The 22,835-nt window shown below is 45.7% G+C and overlaps 1 protein-coding gene across 1 annotated transcript; it reads right to left on the bottom strand.

Moving 5' to 3' along the window:
* Positions 1 to 1,323: 1,323 nt before the first annotated feature.
* LOC142159383 (uncharacterized) lies at positions 1,324 to 19,690 on the bottom strand. The gene is made up of 4 exons (XM_075214228.1): positions 19,632 to 19,690; positions 19,133 to 19,184; positions 12,742 to 12,808; positions 1,324 to 10,306 (listed from the first exon to the last, which is right to left on the bottom strand). The coding sequence occupies exon 4, from the start codon at positions 10,284 to 10,286 to the stop codon at positions 1,497 to 1,499; it is 8,790 nt and encodes a 2,929-aa protein (XP_075070329.1). The 5' UTR covers positions 10,287 to 10,306; positions 12,742 to 12,808; positions 19,133 to 19,184; positions 19,632 to 19,690; the 3' UTR covers positions 1,324 to 1,496.
* Positions 19,691 to 22,835: the final 3,145 nt, after the last annotated feature.

Raw genomic sequence — 22,835 nt, 5'->3', positions numbered from 1 at the left:
CACCCAGGAAGTTCTGCCTGGTTTGCTACTTAACAATTCTACAAAAACACCTAAGCAAACCTCCTCTACACCACCCTCACCTTTAGCATCCATGAGGAGGTCAAACACTGGTGGTGTGCATTGAGCAGGTACAGTCAGTATCTGAGGTATACAAAGCAATACTTGGGGAAGGCAGAACATTTTTAGAACAAATGAAGCATTAGAAGACAAGAACACTTGACCATCAAGCAGAAGGGATGGATCTCTTATGTCCAATATTGTCCTAGTGAAAGGAAGATTGGATTCAATGAAGCTTCTATTTGTTGTTAAACTTCCCATTTAGTGAAGACAAAAATGAAGAGGTTGGAGATTGAGGATGTTTTGCATTGTTGTCGTGCTGCAATCAACCATGAATTACTTATAAGAAAGATAAATGGTTTCAAAATGGCCTTCACAGACCCTAGATTTGAATGTTATGGGAATTCTGTGGGAAGAAGTAAAACAAGCAGTGGCTGCAATAAGACCTAAGGATATCGGTGACCTAGAAGAGCTCTGGAAGGAAGAGTTAGGAGATACAAGACTATACAGACTCTTAATGGCCACAAGAAGCATTTGGAAGCTGTGTTACCAAGTACAGACTGACAGGATGCCAAAACATTTGCACATGCTACATTCACCAATTTAATATCACAATCTGTTCAATTCAGCAAAAACTTTGCACTAAAATGTACAAAAACAGAAGGTTTACATTTGTATGCTCACAGATTGTGTTAACACAGATTGGACAACTGTTTAATTAAATATTTATTTACCATCACAGTATAGCAGCTGAATTTCATATGTTCTCCTGTAACTCCTTCTCTCCTATTTGTATTGTCTGAAACAGATATTGTTGTGAGGGTAAATAAAAGTGTTCTTCACTGATCTTTCTCAATGGTGCAAATCTATAACCAGACATTAGTTTGTATTCCTCTAGGGTAAGGGAGACAAACATCTGATTACTACTATGGTTTTAGTGGAGAGGAACAATAGAACATGACCCGGTCTTTTATACAGAAATCTGTACACCCGATCCTTACTTCCTGGACAAACCCAGAATTCAACTTGTTTTACTTTTAGTCCGTCCATCAAATACGGACCAATAATGTCCTGTAGTGATGAATACATCAGTTATTCTATCCTCTTACAGCGTTTTCAATTTAGAAGTTTAACAATGGAAGTGTTGACGTTGCTTTTGCAATCCCATTTATGTTATTTAGGATGAATTTCATGGCTTTCTACGTAGCAGACTGAAATCATATTCCAACACTGTTCATGAAGCTAAATATACCAGAACGCAAAATATTCCACATAGGTAAATTTTATTAAAAGACAACATGGCAAATTTAAACACCAACATTATGAGGATTTCTACAGTAGAAGAACATTATACAGACAAAACTTTAGGTAGAAACACAGTTACAAAAGAAATAAGGATTAACTGTCCTATTCAGCAGCAGAATGTAATGCGGCCAATTTTAATTCTTCTCTTTCACTCCTTGGCCGCTTTTTCCTCCAGACTTTGCTTTAGCTGGCCCTTTTTTTTTCACTTCTACTTTCTTTTTCCCTCCACTAATTACCGCCTGAAGTTTTTGTTTCTTGACCGTAGTACCAGCTATCATCCTCCACTTCTTTAAGCCCAAAATTTTATTCTTTTGCTGCTTTTCCTTCGGAGGCACTTTTTTCACAGTCTTGCTCACCTTGCTCACATCCTTCTGTTTTTTCTCCTTGACCAGAACTTCTAACAGTTTCTCCTGCTTTCCTTGGGACATTTTCTTGCCTTCGCCCTCTGTATCGGTTTCACCCTCTCCCTTAAGTTTCTTTTCTTTTAGTTTTGTTTTTTTATCCTTTATGTCCTTGGTTTTACATTTCTCCTTCATTATACCAAGCTTCTTCGCCTTCATCAACTTTTTCTTCTTTTCTTTTTGTGCATCGGACAATGCTTTAGTGTTCTCATTGATCTTTTGCTTCTTCTGCACACTCTCTTCTCCCAAGCTAGAGTCCCCTTTAGCTTTCAAATACTTCCTTTTTGTTGCAACCTTCTTCTGACCCAAGAGGCTTTTCCCCTTGTTCCTGAACTGACAGATTTTCACATGGTTCAAAAGCGATTTCTGGAACAGGAATCTCTTTCCGCAATGTAGACATGAGAAGACACCATCCTCCCCATGCATGAGTTTGTGACGGACAAGCATCTTCAATCGTGTGAATCGTAATCCACAGGTTGGACAGGAAAATGGTTTTTCTTCAATGTCTGTCTTTTTTTGCGGCTGCTCCACCTCTGGGTTGTTGCTAGGGTTTTGGTCACAGCTAGAGGATACTTCATGCTCAGTGTGCACTTTACTATGGACAGAGAGCTTGCCTTTGCTGGAGAAAATTTTTCCACAGTCTTTACAATGAAAAGGATGTTCTCCCGAGTCATCTCTGGGACTAAAGTTCGGCTCAATTCCGGATGACTTGTGCACCTTACGATGAAGCACAAGACTGGCCTTGGTGGAACAGACTTTATCACAGTCCTTGCAAATGAAGGGGTGTTTCTCCAGGTCAGCTTTGAGATTTTGCTCACTGCCAGATGACTTGTGTACCTTAGAATGAAGGACAAAGCTGGCCTTGGTGGAGCAGACTACATCACAGTCTTTGCACATAAAGGACTGTTGCACCATGTCCATTTTCAAGACCTTTTCACTGCTGGATAATGACTTATGCACCTTAGAATGAAGGACAAAACTGGCCTTGGTGGAGCAGACTTTATCACAGTGCTTGCAAATGAAGGCATGACTCCCAGCATCAGCTTTAAGGTCTAGGTTTTGCTCAGAAATGGGGAGAGACTTGTGGACTCTACGATGCAGAACAAGACTGGCCTTAGTGGAGCAGACTTTATTACAGTGCTTGCAAATGAAGGCATGACTAACAGTATCCGCTTTAAGGTCTAGGTTTTGCTCAGAAATGGGGAGAGACTTGTGGACTCTACGATGCAGAACAAGACTGGCCTTGGTGGAGCAGACTTTATTACAGTGCTTGCAAATGAAGGCATGACTAACAGTATCCGCTTTAAGGTCTAGGTTTTGCTCAGAAATGGGGAGAGACTTGTGGACTCTACGATGTAGAACAAGACTGGCCTTAGTGGAGCAGACTTTATCACAGTCTTTGCAACTGAAGGGAGGTCCCTGGCCATGGTTGGTTGTTACCCTGTGTGCTGTGTGCAGCTTGATATGCAAAATAAGACTGGCCTTTGTAGAGAATATTTTATTGCATTTTCTGCAATGAAAAGGATGCTCTTCTACATTCTGTGGCTGGATAATATTCTGCTCAGAGCTGGATGACTTATGAACTTTACGATGAAGGACAAGGCTGGCCTTGGTGGAGCAGACTTTGTCACAGTCTTGGCATTGGAAAGGCTGTACATCCAATTCTTCTTTGCAATCAGGATTTATCTGAACACTAGAGGAAATATTGCAAATTTTATGCATCTTCCGATGGATGTACAGTCTTGCCTTGCTGGGAAAGACTTTGTCACAGTCCTTACAAGAGAAGGGACATTCCCCAGTGTGAAGGCGCTCGTGCACCACTAGTCTCTCCCTTTGTTTAAAACTTTTACTGCAGATCGAACACTGATATGGCTTTAACATCAAAAGCTGAACGTTCCTATGTGTGTAACGATGAATAATCAGGCTGCCCTTTTGCCGAAATCTGCAAGGACAGTCTGGACAAGCAAAGGGTCGCACACCTGTGTGTACACGCCGATGAACACCTAGATGGTTCCGTCTAGTGAAGGTTTTGTTACATTCTGGGCAACGAAAAGGACGATCAGTATGGATATTATTGTGAATATTCAAATACTCTTCTTTAGAAAAGCTCTGTGGGCATTCTGAACATGTGAAAGGCTGGTCCTCTAGATGAGTCTGCTGGTGACTTAGCAAAAGATCCAAGTTTGGAAAGCTTTGGTTACATTCCAAACACTGGTTTTCCTCCTCTTCTTTAATGGAAACAGGAGCAATGGATGCAGCCGGATTATGAAAATAAGGAAAAAATTGGTCCTCTTCAACTTTAATAATGTTTTTCTCTTTATACAAACACTTCCTGCTTTGCTTATGAATTCCACTTAAGGTTTTCTTATGAGGATGGTGGAGTCCTGAAGAACTAGGTTTCTGCATATCTTCAAGAGGCACATCATGTTTTGGAAGAGTATTAATATTCGTAAAAATACTGGTTTTGTCATCTATAATGGAAGACACATTACTACTTTCGTCTTGTTCTGAACTCGACCCTTCCAGGTCCTTCTTTATATCATTTACACCTTGATCAGGATCCTGAAAAAAAGTAATATCCTTTTTTCTAGGTTTTCTTTTGAGCCCTTTCACTGCCAACATCCTGTTCATCCATTTAATGTCTTTGCGTTTAGTAATAGACTGGATTTTTCTATTTTTCACACTCTTTGTCTGCTTGACTTTAAGTTGAAGAGAAGTTGTGCTTTTCTCCTTTGGGATCTGATCACTGGAGAGGGTTCTTTGGATGGCACCAGCAGGAATACTTAGGCGTTTGCTGTGCAGTCTACAGATACGACACTTCTTTGACCATCGACCAGCTCGTTTCTTTTTCTGCAATCGACAACCACAAGACTCACACTGTATTGCTGTGTGGCTCAACAGGTGAAGATTAAGAGACCTATTACATTTAAAAGTCTTGCCACACTGCAGGCATAAACGTGGCTTTTCACCATCTGGTAGGCTCATGCTATGGTCGCTTATAACCTGTTCATCTGAAGAAGATTCGTTATCTTCTTTCTTACAGATCCCATCCTCACTTTTTAAAGAATTCAACTCGCTTTCACTGACAGACTTTCCTACATCATCCTCCAACACCAACTCCTGTTTCATACTTTGTATTTCCAACTCAGATGACTGCTGCTTTTTCCCCTTCAATTGTCTTTTTTTGTCATCAGTGATATCTTTTTTCAGCTTGTTTATTAGACCATGGTCGCCATCATGTGATGAATCGGATAGGTCAGATTGAGAGCCAGTTGTCATTTCTGCTTTCTCATGTGAAACTGGACGTGTAATCATTTGGCCTCTTAAAAGTTTATGGCAACGTTGACATTTCTTCTGTGACGGCTTTAGTCCACGTCTGAATCCTGCATCGCAGGTACAGTACAGGGTTTGTATGCCAGAACTAACTTTCTTGCGCTTTTTCTGAAGTACCGAGTGGAACAGCTCAGCTCCTCTTCTAACTCTTACAGACCGTACCTTTGCCTGGGGAAATTTAGGTTTAGTACCTGGATTCTTGTGGGATTTTACAGAGCTAAAAGTAAGGTCACTGTCCGATAGGTCACTCTCAGGAATTACACTTTGATTATCAGACAGAGAGGTTACAAGAGCCTCACTGTCAGACTTCAGGCTGTCCTCATCTTCACTTTTCTCATCAATAAGAGATCTCTCATCTTTCTTTTGCTCCTTGATTTCCTGAACACATTGTTGGCACCTCCTCGGAATGCGTCTAGATTTATACTTGAGCCTCATCTGGCAGCCGCAGGTCAGACACTGGGGTAAAGTGTGGCATTTCATGTGACCTGCAAGAAGTGCAGGAATTCTGAAGGACTGATCACACTTCTGACACTTATATGTTTTTTTAGGCATAGGACTAGGCTCTTCTTGCTTATCAACTGAAACAGATGTATTATCCAAAGGTTTAGCAGGTTCATCAGAAGTTTCTTTTTCTAAATATTCTGCTTCTTGTTTAATTTGACTGTTTGGGAACTCTAAAGACACATTTTCTTCTTTACCAGGCAAGTCTGGTTCAAGCACAAGGTCTGTACTCTCACAAATTTCTTGATGAGCTAGGCGCTCCTGTCTCTTAGCCATCAAACGGCACTTAAAGCAGACTGATGACCAAACTAATTCTTTCCTACTACGTCTCAACCTTCGCCCACACTTCAAGCACTGGCCACCAACTGCCAATGATTTGTTAGACATTTTCTCAGTTGAGTCTTCTTTAGAGTCATTATTCGTTAGTTGTGAACCTTCTGGCAAATCAATAGTGCTATTTTGAGTTGCATCCGATACTTCACTAATGGTATTTACTCTATCACCAGCTGATACTGCAGAGATTATATCATTAGTGGCTTCTTCCCTACTTTCACATGGAACAGAATGCGGTAGGGTAGCACTTGGGTCTTCAAAATCACCTTCTACATCTTTAGTCAGGCAGCTCACTCCAGGGGCATTTAAGATGCTGTCAACACTGGACACATGAGAATTCTGTGTAGTTTCACCTTGGTCATGGGAAAGGTTCTCGTCTAGGTCATTTTCTTTGCACTCCTCTTGTATCCCACCATGGTCTAGGACAGAAGACTGATTGACAGTCTGTCCTTCAGGATCTAAGGCTTTTTCAGCATCCTGTGTTAGTTCAGTTTCATCATTTTTACTGAACGGCAAGTCACTATTAAGGTCTCTTTCATCAAAGGTAACCTGCTTGTCCACAATTTCTTCACTTGTTATTTCTGTGTTTCCAGAGGACACAGCATTGGTATCATTTGCATTCTGATCAGCTCCCAAACTTTGTAAAATATCTAGTTCATGTACAGGTGGATTTTGATTCTCTTGCTCCAACTCGGAGTTTTGGTGCAGTAAGATCTTTTCTTGGTCTTCTCTTGAACAAGTTTGTTTGCTGCTTAATTCTGCCATTTCATTGCCACTGAAGAGGTCTTCTAAACTTTCTTCTGTATCATTGATCAAAGATGAAAGATCACACAGGACTTCATTTTGAGACGATAGTACACCATCTCCCCCACTCTCCATCTTTCTATTTGGCTCTGGCTCTATGTTGTAAGTGGCGATTGACTCAAGGACAGGGTACTCAAGGAAATTTGTAGGCACAGCCTCATCAACTACCTTAATCATTTCGTTGTTTAGTGATGAACCCTCAAAGACGTTCGTTCTCTCAGCATGGTCATTATCTAGCACACTTAGGGAGGCATAAGCATTCTCTTTATGAATGGGCAGATTATCAGTGTCCCCTATAGTAGACAAAGTCTCCTCCTCTACAGAGCTGCTCTCTGGTGCTCCAGCTTGAGGTTGCTCATTTTGTTCATCAAATGAGAGATCTTTCTCCAGTTCTTGGACAAAAAAGTCACACTTTTCGGTCATCATTTCATCAATGATATGATTACTACTAGACTCTTCAGTTAAAGAGTTGTCTTCTTCATCAACATTCTCAGCCACTGCATCCTGGACTAACATAAAAACAGATGGATCTTGGTCTTTTTTTTCATTCATGCCCACTTGTGATTTCTCACTAGACGAGTCCAGTTCAGTATCTGCCGCATGAGGGGAACTATTATAGTCCATCTCATTCTCTGCATCATCATGTTGGCTCACGTCTTTCTCATTACCAGCGAGATTAATCTTAGACTGTATGTCATGACTTGCTAGACCGATGTCTGGTTCTCGCTCTTCAGTGGTGACTTGGAGATCACAGATCTCTGTCTGTGCACTCTGCTTGGAGGGGATGTTAATGTCATCTTTCTGTGATGGCTCATTGTTTGTCAATGAGCCCATTTCCAGACCACTCTCGTTAGCATTGATGTGACCAGTCATATCCTCCTCTTGTTGATCCTGTTCTAAAGGACTGATAACATCAGTTTTACACGTGGGGGTGAGAACAGTGCTAGCAATCTCCAATAGTTCATCTTGTTCATTTATACCGATGTCCGTTACTGGTTTATGATCTACGACATTACCGGTTTCTTTTTCTAATACATTGCTTTGCTCATTGAGGATGTGGATTTTTTCACCAACTTCTAGTTGTGCATTTATTGGAAATATTTTTCTCTCATGGAACACGTCTTCCTCATTGCGGTCTGATAGATCAATATCCGTCTGGTCAGTCACAATTTGTTTGACATCCTCCTCTGAATCTTGTTCCACTAAGGGGGTTGTTTTCTCCCCATCATCGAGGTCCATCTGAAGCAGGGAATTTGGGTTTGATGAGCATACTTGAGTTTCTACCTCAAAAATCGCAGCTTTTTCACAGATATCTTGTGCTACTATGGGATTTTTTGGGTCACTCTCAGTATTTGTTTTGTCATCAACATTATTCTCAATGGATCTCTCATTTAAGCTAGATTCCAGTTCACTGTTTCCACCATCTTTCTCAGACTCTTCATTGGAAGTTGGTGAAGCAAGATTGGTCTCTCTTGAATCATTTTCTGAGCTTAATTTTTTATTCTCTGAATTTGTTGGTCTACTGTTAAAAACATCATAATCCCCTTCTCTGACAGATTGAGGTTGTTCCTGGCTAGTTGCATCAGTCTGTGAATCAAGTTGATGTAACACCCTGTCAGGTTCTACCCTGTTTATAGAGGGACTATCACCACTTTCATTATGCTGCTCATCTGATTTTGCTAAACACTCATCAAGGGTGAGGTGTTCTTTTAACTTTGCCTGATCATCATTTTCCAATAAGGTCATACCCTCATTCTCCTCTAATGCAGTAATCAGCTCTTCCTCAACTTTATGTGACTGTTGATTTTCTCCCAATCCACATGTTTCTGTGTCATTCTGTTGATCAGAGATAAGGTCATCATTAACCCGCTTTGACAATGAATCCCATTCCGACAAGCTCATATCAAGGTTTGTATTGAGAGTAGTGTTTTCATTTTCACACAAGGTCTCTAACTGATCACAAGCAGGATTCATGTTTAGTAAGAATCCCATTTCATTCACTGAACCAGCATCATTCAAAAAAGACAGATCATTGTTGTTCACACTCATTGACTCTGTCACAAGTGTGTCAGTGGAATCGTTATGAAGACCTTTTTCCTGGGTATCCATGTCACTAGGGCTTTGAGGTGCTACAGAATTGCTCATAGAAGAATGGATTTCAATACCGGCACTTTCATTAGGTAAAGCGCCCGAGTCTTTCCACTGTTCATGCGGAGTTACTAGATCAATAAGCTGTTTTTCATCTACAGTGTCCAGCTTAGATGAGGTATCCATTTGATCTGCGGTATGACCAGTGATGGCTTCACTTTCACACATTGTTACCTCTTCAGATGGTTTGGTTTCACAATCTATCTGCTTGTTAACAAGATCTCCACTGTCAAAATTTAGAATGGGGTCAACCATTTCACTAGCACTGGGATTCAGCAAAGAGTCATTCTCAGCAATACTCAAAGGTTTTGAAATTTCCTCATCAGTGGAACTTTTAGGAATTTCAGAATCAGGCGGAGTTAGAAGAGGTTCATGACATGGAGCGCCATCTTTGTCTGAGTTAGAGGACGTTGGCGCAGTGAGAATACCAACATCATCACTGAAATCAGACGGTTTCTCGGGTGAGATGATGGCACTTGTGACAGGTTTGATGCGGCTCAGAGAAAGATCCTCCTCCCTTTCACTATCCTTTACAAGCTCACCAGGTTCAGGTGCTAATGCTGGAGGTATTGGTGAAGGTTCTTCCAAAACTTCCTGGGAACCAACTATGACATTTTTTTTCTTCTCTGACATCTTCAGGTCAGCAGTATCAGCTGTACTGATAGTCTGTGCAGCTGTGTTCTCCAAAGGTTTTGTGAGATCATCAACAGTGGGTCTCAGAGGGTTCTCTGCAGAACTTCCCTGCTCAGTTTCGCCAATAGTATATTTGTTAAAGACCTCACTCAGTATCTCCAGCGTGTTTCCAAAGGTATCAATAAGGTGAACAGTGGTGTCAGAAAACTTTGATATTCTTAACTCAAACCGGTTCTTTTTCTCAGGGGCGTCCCTTCTCTGGCAAACAGGTGGAGCGATACCTTGGGTACGTCTGGTGACACATTCTCGGGGAGTGAAGGTTTGGCAGACTTTTTGTTCCCTTCTGAATTCTACTATGGAGTTCAGGAGACGGTCAGATGGTTTGGTGGGAGCGGGTATAACATGAACCACATCAGGTACAAGGGGTGACACGGCCTTGGTGCTCCTGGTGGATATGGCACGAGTAGGGGTCTTTGTGACTGTTGTGGGGGAACCCCCATCCTCGTGACTTCTCTCGTGCATTTGCAGGAAGACCTGGTGGTGGAATCCTCTTCCGCAGTGTGCACATGTGAACTGTTTCTTTGTCACATGACTCTGACGGTGACTGTTCAGTTCAAGCTTTGTGTCGAAAGTTTCACTGCATTCAATGCATAAATATTGTCCAGGGTCACTTTGGCTGCTTTGCATTTCATGGCCTGGTGAAGATAGAGGCTCAGGGACAGGGTCGAATCTCTTTGAGGATCTAGTGCTTCTGCCCCTTGCATCTTGCATGGTGCAGCTAGATGGCTTTCCTAAAGAACAAAACAGGACACAAGATATAGATTTGACTCATTCATGACTCTCTTTATTGTCTCAAACATTTAATATACAGACGCCCTCCCCCCCCCCCCCAAAAAAAATCCACACATAAAACACTATTGCAGTTTAATGAGTATATGACATGAGTGCTGCATAACACATACAACACAACTGATGGAAACCATATAAACATTGTTAGCGCACGATATAGTAATGTAATGTCATGCATTTAAACAGGCATTGGTGTAACGGAGTAAACAGAATGAAGCGTGGGGGGCGGGGGACGGGGGGACGGGGCCTCTAATGGTCTATAATAAAGCAATGTCTTACAGAGATATACAATCTAATGTAATGAAAAGTCGTGCACAGAGTGTTAGGAAGTTCTTGGGTTAAGGAGCTTTGGGTGAATGCGACTGATTTATTAGCTGTAATTTTTTCTGGGTGCCTAATTTTGTCGATGACCAACTGCCAAGAGGAAGCGCCTGGGCAGTTGAAATGCATACAGAGCATCCGGATGTGTTGAGGATTTGGACTGCTAGTCTGTCTGTCTATCCAAATCATTTAATGGAGGCCCAGGAGGAAGGACCATGAGTTCTTAGTAATGGTGATGTTGGTTATTTTGCTTAAGAGATCTGCAATATAATTCTATAAGTCAGCTATTTTAGGGCATGATCATATGAGAAAGGTACCCATACCACCGCAGACTTCCTAACTCTGAAGGGAGTGGGGGCTTGTTTGTCCATAACAAAAGGCTGTAAAGGTTGGAGGTCGTGTCCTTCACTATGGGTCTGCATTAATGAAGGAGACAATAAAGTGCCTCAGCTGGAGATATATGAAGGGATTCACCACTGAAAAAACAAGTTTATTCTGTAATTCCACATAATCCAAAACCTCTATCACTATAATCTAGTCCTATAAAATTATTAAGCCAGGATGTAGAGCTGGTTGGCGATAGCCCAGGAAGAAATACCGGACATGGAAGGGGTGTTAAACAAGTCTGAAATGTTGTGCAAAAATATGAAACTAATGACTGGGTGCAGAAGAGCTGTTCTTGGAAGAAAACTACCAGTGGAAAGGGCAGTTTCCTTACAGAGGTTTCCAGTGATATCCACTCCAAAATATGTCTGGATACAAACTAACACACTGCATGGCTTAGGTGGGAGGCCCTGCAGCCTGAGAAACCCTGACCCACATTCGTTGTTCTTCTTAAATCTAGGAAACTGGTTCTCGGGATTTTGATCCTGCACATAAATTCCATAAACCATTTATGAAGCTGGAGCCACTGGCTTTAGGCACCTTAACCGTCAGAGTTTATAATAAGTAGTGAAGCCTGGGCAGGCGGCTCTTTATCACCACTATTCTCCCCAAACAAGATATAATTTGTTGTTGCCACCTATCTGCTCTTATGGCCGAAAGAATTTGGGGTAACTGTTGTAGAGAGAGAGCTTTAGTTGTGATCAAGAAAAACACCCAAATGCTTTATCTCATTGGCTCTCTAGGCACAAGTTGGATTTAAGGAGTTCCAGATGAAATGAAACGAGGAGGGGGGGGGGGGGGGGGGAGCTTTCGTCTTCGAGTACTTCATTTGGTAGCCCTGTAGGTGGCAATAATTTTATACAAGTTTGTAAGTGATGTGTGGGGGAGATGGGAGAGCAGGACGTGGGCGGCAAATGAGATTTTATAATCCCTGACTGAACTCCCTTTCATGTCTGTAGAGCTGTATCAAGGTGGTGTTACAGTTCCGCACCAGCATTACCATGCAACTTCTTTCTTCCGCCAACATATTCCAGGAATGGAAGAACTGAAATTATTTCTTGTTGGTGGGCGGGGTGTATATGTTGACTAGAGCATAGTGGACGTTGTTTAATTCTACTACTAGAATTACATACTACCCCTCGGGACTGCAGATTATAGTGGAAGTAACAAATGGCCACATTTTTTTTCTTATGATAGATGCCTAGAAATTGTTAGGAAAGGGCCCCATGTTAGAGGATAAGGTTGCGTACTTTAGAGACACTACACTGTTCTTCCTTGAGAATGGAACCCACGGAGAGCCCAATATGTCCGATGCCAGACATACGAACGTGTAGTGGTGGTGCGGCTCTTCGACCAATAAGGAGCCATAAGATGGTTTAAATAACTTAATAAATAGATAAGTCCAGAGTGTATGAAGAACACCTAGATTGTGAAAAATTGATTTAGGAGTTTGAGATGTGGGACTATTGGGTAAGAAGTGGGATGGGAATTCTATGGAGTGGATTATGTAGGGTGATGGGTGAATGTGAAAAGCAACATGACTTAATAACAAAGCAACGAAATATACATCATATTATATTAGGTTCTTTGAGAGATAGATAAACATCACACATATAATAATCTGGATGGTTATCTCCCTCTCACTGTCTCTCGTGGGAACAAACAGCCTTACCTGTGGGTATGATAGTCTGGAGACCAGGCCGAGAGAGGAGGAAGCAGATGGAGAGGCTTGAGGTCTCCTAGAAAACACACAAGCAGTGGTTAAGACTTTAGCAACAACAAGATAGAGATATATCTATATCGAGAGAGATCGAGATATATATATATATATATATATATATATACACACACACATACAGATATTGTAGTTTATATGGTAAATATCTCATTCTACCACTGCTCAAGCTATCTCTAAAGATCAATTGTGCAGATATTGTAGTTTATATGGTATGGTTACCCTCTGTTTGTTTAAGAATTTTATTACTTTGTTTGTGGTGTGTGATTAGTGGGGGTTAACTCGTGAAAGTGGTCACATGGCTATTTGTACCTATTTAAACAGCAGTGTTAGGCTGTTTAAGCCTATGAGGCTGTTAGCTAGTGAGAATTCTTCTAAGTGTATTAACTAGTACAGTTAGAGATATACAAGAGGGGAACATTCTACCTGCAAACACTGCTCCATGAGGACAACATTCCACAATCAGCCTGAGCTCTGATATCCTCCACCACCTGGACTGCTAACTGCCTGGACTCTCCCTGCTGAACTGTTTCTCACACGTATTCAGGCTGCTGCAGTATTATCACTTGGTGATTCCTCTTATGCTGCTTGGATTCCCACTTTAAACCACACTGTTGCTCCACATAGCTTGAACTTTGACCTGGCTCCCTCTTGTCCTGTGGACTTGTATAACCAGCTCAGTGCACCTTGTATTATGCCTTATGCTATACCGTTGCCTTCCAATCATGCCTGATGTCACTGTCTCATCTAACTGTTTTATCTAAACCCACCCATATGCTATCTCTGCTGTCCTTACTGCTTCTTATTCCCTGACTCTTACTTTACATCTCATCTTCCTCTTTTCTCTCCTTCTACCTTTGCACGCTTTCATTTTACTCTCCTCTTGTGCTCTCACCATTTCCTCACTACACTTGTTAGCACTTACCATTCTTGATTTCTGAATTCTTTCTACTGTCTATTCCACACCTTCTATAGCTTTATCATGATTTACTCCTCTCTCACTTCTGTCCTCTCCCTCTATCCCCGTGCTTCCCATGTCCAACCTTTCCATATTCTTCCTCCTCCTCACTCCCCCCTCTCACTTCCCACCCCCCTCCCTATTTCACTCCTCTCATCTCTTCTGTGCCTCTGGGCCCCTGATTTAACACGCTGCCCCCTCTTACATCTTTTCCTCTCTCCTCCCTTTCCCCACTGACTCCTTTTTCCTCTTGTCCCCTTCGCTGCTCTTCTCTCAGCGTCAATCTGCTCCTACCTACCACCTCCCTCTCTTTCCCCCCAGGTAATCTTCTCCCTCACGTCACTCCTACCTTCTGCCTCTCCCATTCATAAACCCCCTTATCTGCCCCATCTCCACTCCTCCCCTACCTCTTGCTCCCCTGCCCTTCGTCTCCTGTCTGCTGACAAATCCCCTTATTTCTGCGTCTTGTCCAATTCCAATCCTCTCTTCCCGTCATTCCCCTCGCTCCATATCTTACTCACCCTTGCGGACAAGCAACCCCAACAATCTCATCCACATCTCTCCTCTTCCCTCTCTTCCTCTATCCTGTGGTCTCTGGAATGTCAGATCAGTCTGTAACAAATTGACCTCTATCCATGATCTCTTTATCTCTAGATCCTTCAACCTGCTTGCCATCACTGAAACCTGGCTATCCCCTGAGGACACTACCTCTCCAGCTGCTCTCTCTTTCCGGGGGCTTGTCCTTCTCCCACACACCCAGACCTGGGGAACGGCAAGGTGGTGGCGTCGGCATACTTCTCTCCTCCTGCTGCTCTTTTCGGGTTCTTCCCCCTGAACCCTCCCTCTCTTTTTCCTCCTTTGAGGTACACTCTATCCGCCTATTCCACCCAGTCCACCTTCGTGTTGCTGTTATCTACTGTCCTCCTGGTCCTGTCTCCCAATTTCTTGATCACTTTGCCTCCCTCACTTTCTCTCCTCTGAACTTCCCTCGCTGATCTTGGGGGATTTTAATATCCCTATAGACAATCCCTCAGACCCTGCTGCCTCCAAACTTCTCTCCCTCTCCTCCTCTCCCTACCACGGCAGTGGCTACTCCCTAGATCTGGTTTATTCACACCTCGGTACTGTCTCTGACCTCATTAATTCACCTTTTCCTCTCTCGGACCACCATCTCCTCTCTTTTAGCATCTCTCCACCCCTCTCATCGTCCCCGGCCCCCAAGGTTACTCTCACCAGGCGTAATCTTGACACAGTTGATCCTACCAGTTTCTTCTCCTCCCTGGGCTCGCTCCTCTCCCCCATCACCACTCTGTCTTGCCCCGATAAGGCTGTCTCCTTCTACAATCGCACTCTTACCGCTGCACTTGACTGTCGCCCCGGCTGTCACCGTCAAGCTTACACTGGCACACTAAACTTACCCGCTATCTTCAAAAATGCTCCCGCAGTGCAGAACGGCTTTGGAGAAAGTCACGCACTTATGCTGACTTCCTCCACTTCAAGTTCATACTTGCCTCTTACAGTTCGGCCCTATCGCTCTCTAAACAATCTTTCTTTAAAGCTCTCATTTCTTTCCAATCCTCCAACCCCCGTCGGCTTTTTGCCACCTTCAACTCCCTCCTCTCCCCTCTCCCTCTCCCACCACGCTCTCTGTTGTCGGCTTTGCTACCCACTTCACCTCCAAGATTAAGTCTATATGTCATGTCATCTCCCAGCAGTCCCTTCTTACCCCAACCTTTCCCCCCTCCATGCCCATTCTGTCCCCCTTCTCACCCTCCTCTGATGCTGCTATCTTCTTTCTCCCCTGCCCTCCTGCTAGCTCACCCTCCTTCTCTTCCTTCACTCCGGTATCTGCAGATGAAGTCCATACCCTTCTCTCTTCCTCTCCCCCCTCCACTTGCACACAGGACCCAATCCTCTCCCACCTCTTATGCTCCCTCTCTCTTGAAGCCTGCTCCCACCTTGCACACCTCCTCAACCTCTCCCTCTCCTCTGGAATCTTACCCTCCTCTTTTAAACATGCTCTTGTCTCCCCCATACTCAAGAAACCATCCCTTGATCCCGCCTCTCTAATTACCGCCCTATTTCGCTTCTTCCTTTTGCCTCCAAACTCCTTGAACGGGTTGTCTACAACCGTCTCACCTCCTTTCTTTCCTCTCACTCACTACTTGACCCGCTCCAATCTGGTTTTCGCCCCCTCCACTCCACTGATCCTCACTAATGACCTTCTCCCCGCTAAATCCAATAGACACTATTCCCTTCGATACCGTTGACCACGCACTCCTTTTGCAAACTCTCAAATCTTTAGGCATATGTAACACTGTCCTCTCCTGGTTTTCCTCTTACCTCACCAACCGCTCCTTCTCAGTCTCTACATCACCCCCTCTTCCCCTACCCGTTGGCGTTCCTCAAGGCTCTGTTCTTGGCCCCCTGCTTTTCTCCCTCTACACCTCCACCCTTGGGGTCCTCATCCACTCCTTTGGCCTCCAGTACCACCTCTAAGCTAATGATACCCAAATCTATCTTTCATCCCCTGACCTCTCCCCTTCCCTTCTGTCTCGTGTCTCCTCCTGTCTCTCGGCCATCTCATCTTGGATGTCCCAACGCTTCCTTAAACTCAATATTTCCAAGACCGAGCTTATAGTCTTTCCCCCCCCTGCCAGGACTCTACCACCCCCCCCCCCCCTCTCTATTTCTGTTAATAACACTACCCTCGTTTCTGTCCCCCAAGTCCAATTCCTTGGGGTCATCCTTAATTCCTCCCTCTCATTTAAGCCTCACATTCTGTCCCTCTCAAAATCCTGTTACTTCCACCTTTGGAATATATCCAAGATACGTCCCTTTCTCACCACGAAAGCCACGAAAACCCTTGTTCACTCGCTTATTATCTCTCGCCTTGACTACTGCAACCTTCTCTCTGGCCTACCTGATTCTCGCCTTGACCCTCTTAAGTCTATCCTCAATGCTGCTGCCCACCTCATTTTTCTCTCCCGCCGCTCTGTATCTGCTGTCTCCCTCCAACAGTCACTACATTGGCTCCCCATACCCTACAGAATTAAATTTAAACTCCTCACCCTTAAAGCTCTTTGTCAATCTTCCCCTCCCTACATCTCCAATCTTATCTCTACCTACACTCCTACCCGCCCCCTACGCTTTGCCTCTGACCGCCGCCTCACTGATCACCTCCTCTCACTCTCGTCTTCAGGACTTTGCCCGGGCTGCTCCCCTGCTGTGGAACGATCTTCCACGTTCCATCAGGTTAGCATCTACTCTCAAAGGCTTCAAGCGTGCCCTTAAGACTCATTTCTTTATTCAAGTCTATCAGTACAAATTGACCCTAGTCTGTGTGTCTGTGTGTATATTAGGGAATTTAGACTGTAAGCCCCAATGGGGCAGGGACTGATGTGAGTGAGTTCTCTGTACAGCGCTGCGGAATTAGTGGCGCTATATAAATAAATGATGATGATGATGAGGAGTCCTCCTCCTATCTCCCTTGTCCTGGCTCTCTCCCCTAGTTAGTACCACCCTTTATGTGTCTCCCCCTTCCCTTTAGGTTGTTAGCTCTCTTGAGCAGGGCCCTCTTTCCTTGTGTGCTCCTTCTACTGTTCCTTCACCATCTGTACCTCTTGGCTGCTTCCCTAGCCCTGTTTTCCCTGTCTTCTTAAGCCTTGGCCTTCTTCTCGCTGATTTCTACCATCCCTTTCACTACCTGTCAGATATAATCTGATGTGCTTTATCCTGTCACCTGTGTTTGTATATATTTGTGTATCATGTTGTGTCTTGGTTCTGTTTTCAGTATATGTAATGTACGGCGCTGCGGACCCTTTGTGGCGCCTTATAAGTCAAAGATATATATATATATATATATATATATATATATATACACACACACACTGAATCCATGTACAACATACCAGTGATAACCCATTTGTGTGCCAATATAAAAGCAATTAACCAGAGTCGGCCTACCCAACGTCCCTTGTCCATCATCATCACCATTTATTTATATATCACCACTAATTACGCAGCACTGTACAGAGAACTCACTCACATCAGTCCCTGCCCCGTTGGAGCTTACAGTCTAAATTCCCTAACATACACATAGACAGACAGACTAGGGTCAATTTGTAGCAGCCAATTGACCTAGGACTATGTTTTGGGTTGTTGGAGGAAACCAGAGCACCCGGAAGAAACCCAAACACAGGGAGAACATACAAACTGCACAGTCAAGGCCATGGTTGGGAATCCATGCCCCACTTCAGAGGTCTACACCTCAGATGAGGGTTGCTGCGGCCCTATGTATGGGGGAGGGGGCACTTGGACTCAGAGAACAGGCGATGACAAGAAGTCATTTAACATATGGTAAAAGTATTATAACTACATATTGAAGAGGATTCCAGGCTGATGAAGGATGAAATATAACAGATAGAGACGCGTCCCGTATCTAACCAACACGGAAATAACATTCCTGAAAATGTTGCTTTGATGGAAGGTTTAAAATAAGTTGTTGAACCTATAACTAAACAGTCCTGGGGTACTTGTGTTATTACTGTGCCCCCCCCCGGGGTACTTGTGTTATTACTGTGCCCCCCCCCCCAGGGTACTTGTGTTATTACTGTGCCCCCCCCCGGGGTACTTGTGTTATTACTGTGCCCCCCCCCCCAGGGTACTTGTGTTATTACTGTGCCCCCCCCCCCCCCAGGGTACTTGTGTTATTACTGTGCCCCCCCCCCCCCCCGGGGTACTTGTGTTATTACTGTGCCCCCCCCCCCCGGGGTACTTGTGTTATTACTGTGCCCCCCCCCCCCCCCCCGGGGTACTTGTGTTATTACTGTGCCCCCCCCCCCCCCCCCCGGGGTACTTGTGTTATTACTGTGCCCCCCCCCCCCCCCCGGGGTACTTGTGTTATTACTGTGCCCCCCCCCAACTGAAAGCCCTACAGAGTATGTCGGTGCTATAGTAATATTATTTCACTCAATCCATGTGATAGAACCATTTTTCTAGGAATAGTCAATGTGTGCTGAGAACGTGGCAGTGTTACATATTCACCATGGTAATTATATGCTTATAATGAGTGTACATGGCAGCTCTGGTCACTGCTTTACCCACTGTACTCCCAGAACAATAACCTGCACTTAGGAGCCCATACAAGGGAGAAACATCCCATCTCATGTTATGTTTACTTTATTCAGTGGGTATAAAGCATTACTGTGAAAGTGCTGCCACGTAAATGCAGAACCCAGAGGCTCACGATCCTTCTGGATTATTTAGAATAAGAATATATTAAATCTATTTCTATTACTACAGTTTCCATCCATTTGTTAGAACTATACATTTCATCCTTATGGAGAGAGACATAAAACAGATACTCACCAATCACAGTGCTGGAGGCGGCCGCCAGATAACGCCAACGCTCAGAGCGACGCTAATCAGGGGACAGACATCAGTGTTAGTCAAGTACCTAATATTACTCATATTATAACATAGTTCTGGCTGCAACAGCTCTGAAAACATCATTAATAAAACATAAGAGGAAAATCTGGTTCTCTACATCAGTTACCATGGCTGAAAACCCAATTATATAACAATTTAATATACCTGAGCCCCCATAATGGATACTGATAATCACAGGCAGAGATACCAGCTCAGGTAAGGAAGGCCCATGTCTAAATCCAGCAAATTAAATTCCCGGGTAGAGTTCCATAGTCTGACCTCTCTTCCAATATTGAGCTAATACGCTCAAATTGCCACCTCCTCGATATACACCTCAAACCACACAGATACTCCTCACAGACACTCCTCACAGACCCCCCCGAACACCCCCCACAGACGGCCCCCACAGACACACACTGGGACATTGGGACATTTTTACCTCAGGATCACGATGATTTCTCGGCATAAAAACAATTTCCCTCTGATCCGGAAGAAAATATGATATGATCAGCTGACCCCGCACAGATCTCTGGGAGAAAACGTATGGGCGGGGCTTTAACATTTTATTGTGATCACTGGAACTGTCTTCAATATAGAAACGTCATTGTCCTCATTAGCGGAGCGCCGCCATTTTCCCGAAGACCAAATGGGATAATATAGAAAACAGCGACAACATGGCGGGTTCGGTATTATCTCTCAAAGAGAAGGAGAAGGGGTTAACCCGTCCATGTGTGGACAATGGGAGTGCCATTAATTAGTGCTATTATCCAGGGCACACGGATAGGGGGCGCACCTATTAATCAGGGCACACAGATAGGGGGTGCACCTATTAACCAGGGCACACGGATAGGGGGCGCACCTACTAACCAGGGCACACAGATAGGGGGCGCACCTACTAACCAGGGCACACGGATAGGGGGTGCACCTATTAACCAGGGCACACGGATAGGGGGCGCACCTATTAACCAGGGCACACGGATAGGGGGCGCACCTACTAACCAGGGCACACGGATAGGGGGCGCACCTATTAACCAGGGCACACGGATAGGGGGTGCACCTATTAACCAGGGCACACGGATAGGGGGCGCACCTATTAACCAGGGCACACGGATAGGGGGCGCACCTATTAACCAGGGCACACGGATAGGGGGCGCACCTATTAATCAGGGCACACGGATAGGGGGTGCACCTATTAATCAGGGCACACAGATAGGGGGTGCACCTATTAATCAGGGCACACAGATAGGGGGCGCACCTATTAATCAGGGCACACAGATAGGGGGCGCACCTATTAACCAGGGCACACGGATAGGGGGCGCACCTATTAATCAGGGCACACAGATAGGGGGCGCACCTATTAACCAGGGCACACGGATAGGGGGCGCACCTATTAATCAGGGCACACAGATAGGGGGCGCACCTATTAACCAGGGCACACGGATAGGGGGCGCACCTACTAACCAGGGCACACAGATAGGGGGCGCACCTACTAACCAGGGCACACAGATAGGGGGCGCACCTACTAACCAGGGCACACGGATAGGGGGCGCACCTATTAATCAGGGCACACAGATAGGGGGTGCACCTATTAATCAGGGCACACAGATAGGGGGTGCACCTATTAATCGGCACACGGATAGGGGGCGCACCTATTAATCAGGGCACACGGATAGGGGGTGCACCTACTAACCAGGGCACACGGATAGGGGGCGCACCTATTAATCAGGGCACACGGATAGGGGGCGCACCTATTAACCAGGGCACACGGATAGGGGGCGCACCTATTAACCAGGGCACAAGGATAGGGGGCGCACCTACTAACCAGGGCACACGGATAGGGGGCGCACCTATTAATCAGGGCACACGGATAGGGGGCGCACCTATTAACCAGGGCACACGGATAGGGGGCGCACCTATTAACCAGGGCACACGGATAGGGGGCGCACCTACTAACCAGGGCACACGGATAGGGGGCGCACCTATTAACCAGGGCACACGGATAGGGGGCGCACCTACTAACCAGGGCACACGGATAGGGGGCGCACCTATTAACCAGGGCACACGGATAGGGGGCGCACCTATTAACCAGGGCACACGGATAGGGGGCGCACCTATTATTCAGGGCACACGGATAGGGGGCGCACCTATTAACCAGGGCACACGGATAGGGGGCGCACCTATTAACCAGGGCACACGGATAGGGGGCGCACCTACTAACCAGGGCACACGGATAGGGGGCGCACCTATTAATCAGGGCACACAGATAGGGGGCGCACCTATTAATCAGGGCACACGGATAGGGGGCGCACCTATTAATCAGGGCACACGGATAGGGGGCGCACCTACTAACCAGGGCACACGGATAGGGGGCGCACCTACTAACCAGGGCACACGGATAGGGGGCGCACCTATTAATCAGGGCACACGGATAGGGGGCGCACCTATTAATCAGGGCACACGGATAGGGGGCGCACCTATTAATCAGGGCACACGGATAGGGGGCGCACCTATTAATCAGGGCACACGGATAGGGGGCGCACCTATTAACCAGGGCACACGGATAGGGGGCGCACCTACTAACCAGGGCACATGGATAGGGGGCGCACCTACTAACCAGGGCACACGGATAGGGGGCGCACCTATTAATCAGGGCACACGGATAGGGGGCGCACCTATTAACCAGGGCACACGGATAGGGGGCGCACCTACTAACCAGGGCACATGGATAGGGGGCGCACCTATTAACCAGGGCACATGGATAGGGGGCGCACCTACTAACCAGGGCACACGAATAGGGGGCGCACCTATTAACCAGGGCACACGGATAGGGGGCGCACCTACTAACCAGGGCACATGGATAGGGGGCGCACCTATTAACCAGGGCACACGGATAGGGGGGCGCACATATTAAACAGGGCACACGGATAGGGGGCGCACCTATTAATCAGGGCACACGGATAGGGGGCGCACCTATTAACCAGTGCACACGGATAGGGGGCGCACATATTAAACAGGGCACACGGATAGGGGGCGCACCTATTAATCAGGGCACACGGATAGGGGGCGCACCTATTAACCAGGATACACGGATAGGGGGCACACCTACTAACCAGGGCACACGGATAGGGGGCGCACCTATTAACCAGGGCACACGGATAGGCGGCGCACCTATTAATCAGGGCACACGGATAGGGGGCGCACATATTAAACAGGGCACACGGATAGGCGGCGCACCTATTAATCAGGGCACACGGATAGGGGGCGCACATATTAACCAGGGCACACGGATAGGGGGCGCACCTATTAACCAGGGCACACGGATAGGGGGCGCACCTATTAACCAGGGCACACGGATAGGGGGCGCACCTACTAAACAGGGCACACGGATAAGGGGCGCACATATTAATCAGGGCACACGGATAGGGGGCGCACATATTAACCAGGGCACACGGATAGGGGGCGCACCTATTAATCAGGGCACACGGATAGGGGGCGCACCTATTAACCAGGGCACACGGATAGGGGGCGCACATATTAATCAGGGCACACGGATAGGGGGTGCACCTATTAACCAGGGCACACGGATAGGGGGCGCACATATTAATCAGGGCACACGGATAGGGGGTGTCTTTATTACATTGCT

The sequence above is a fragment of the Mixophyes fleayi genome, chromosome 5, assembly GCF_038048845.1.
Source record: "Mixophyes fleayi isolate aMixFle1 chromosome 5, aMixFle1.hap1, whole genome shotgun sequence".
NCBI lineage: Eukaryota > Metazoa > Chordata > Amphibia > Anura > Limnodynastidae > Mixophyes > Mixophyes fleayi.
This window is presented reverse-complemented; position numbering and strand designations above follow the sequence as displayed.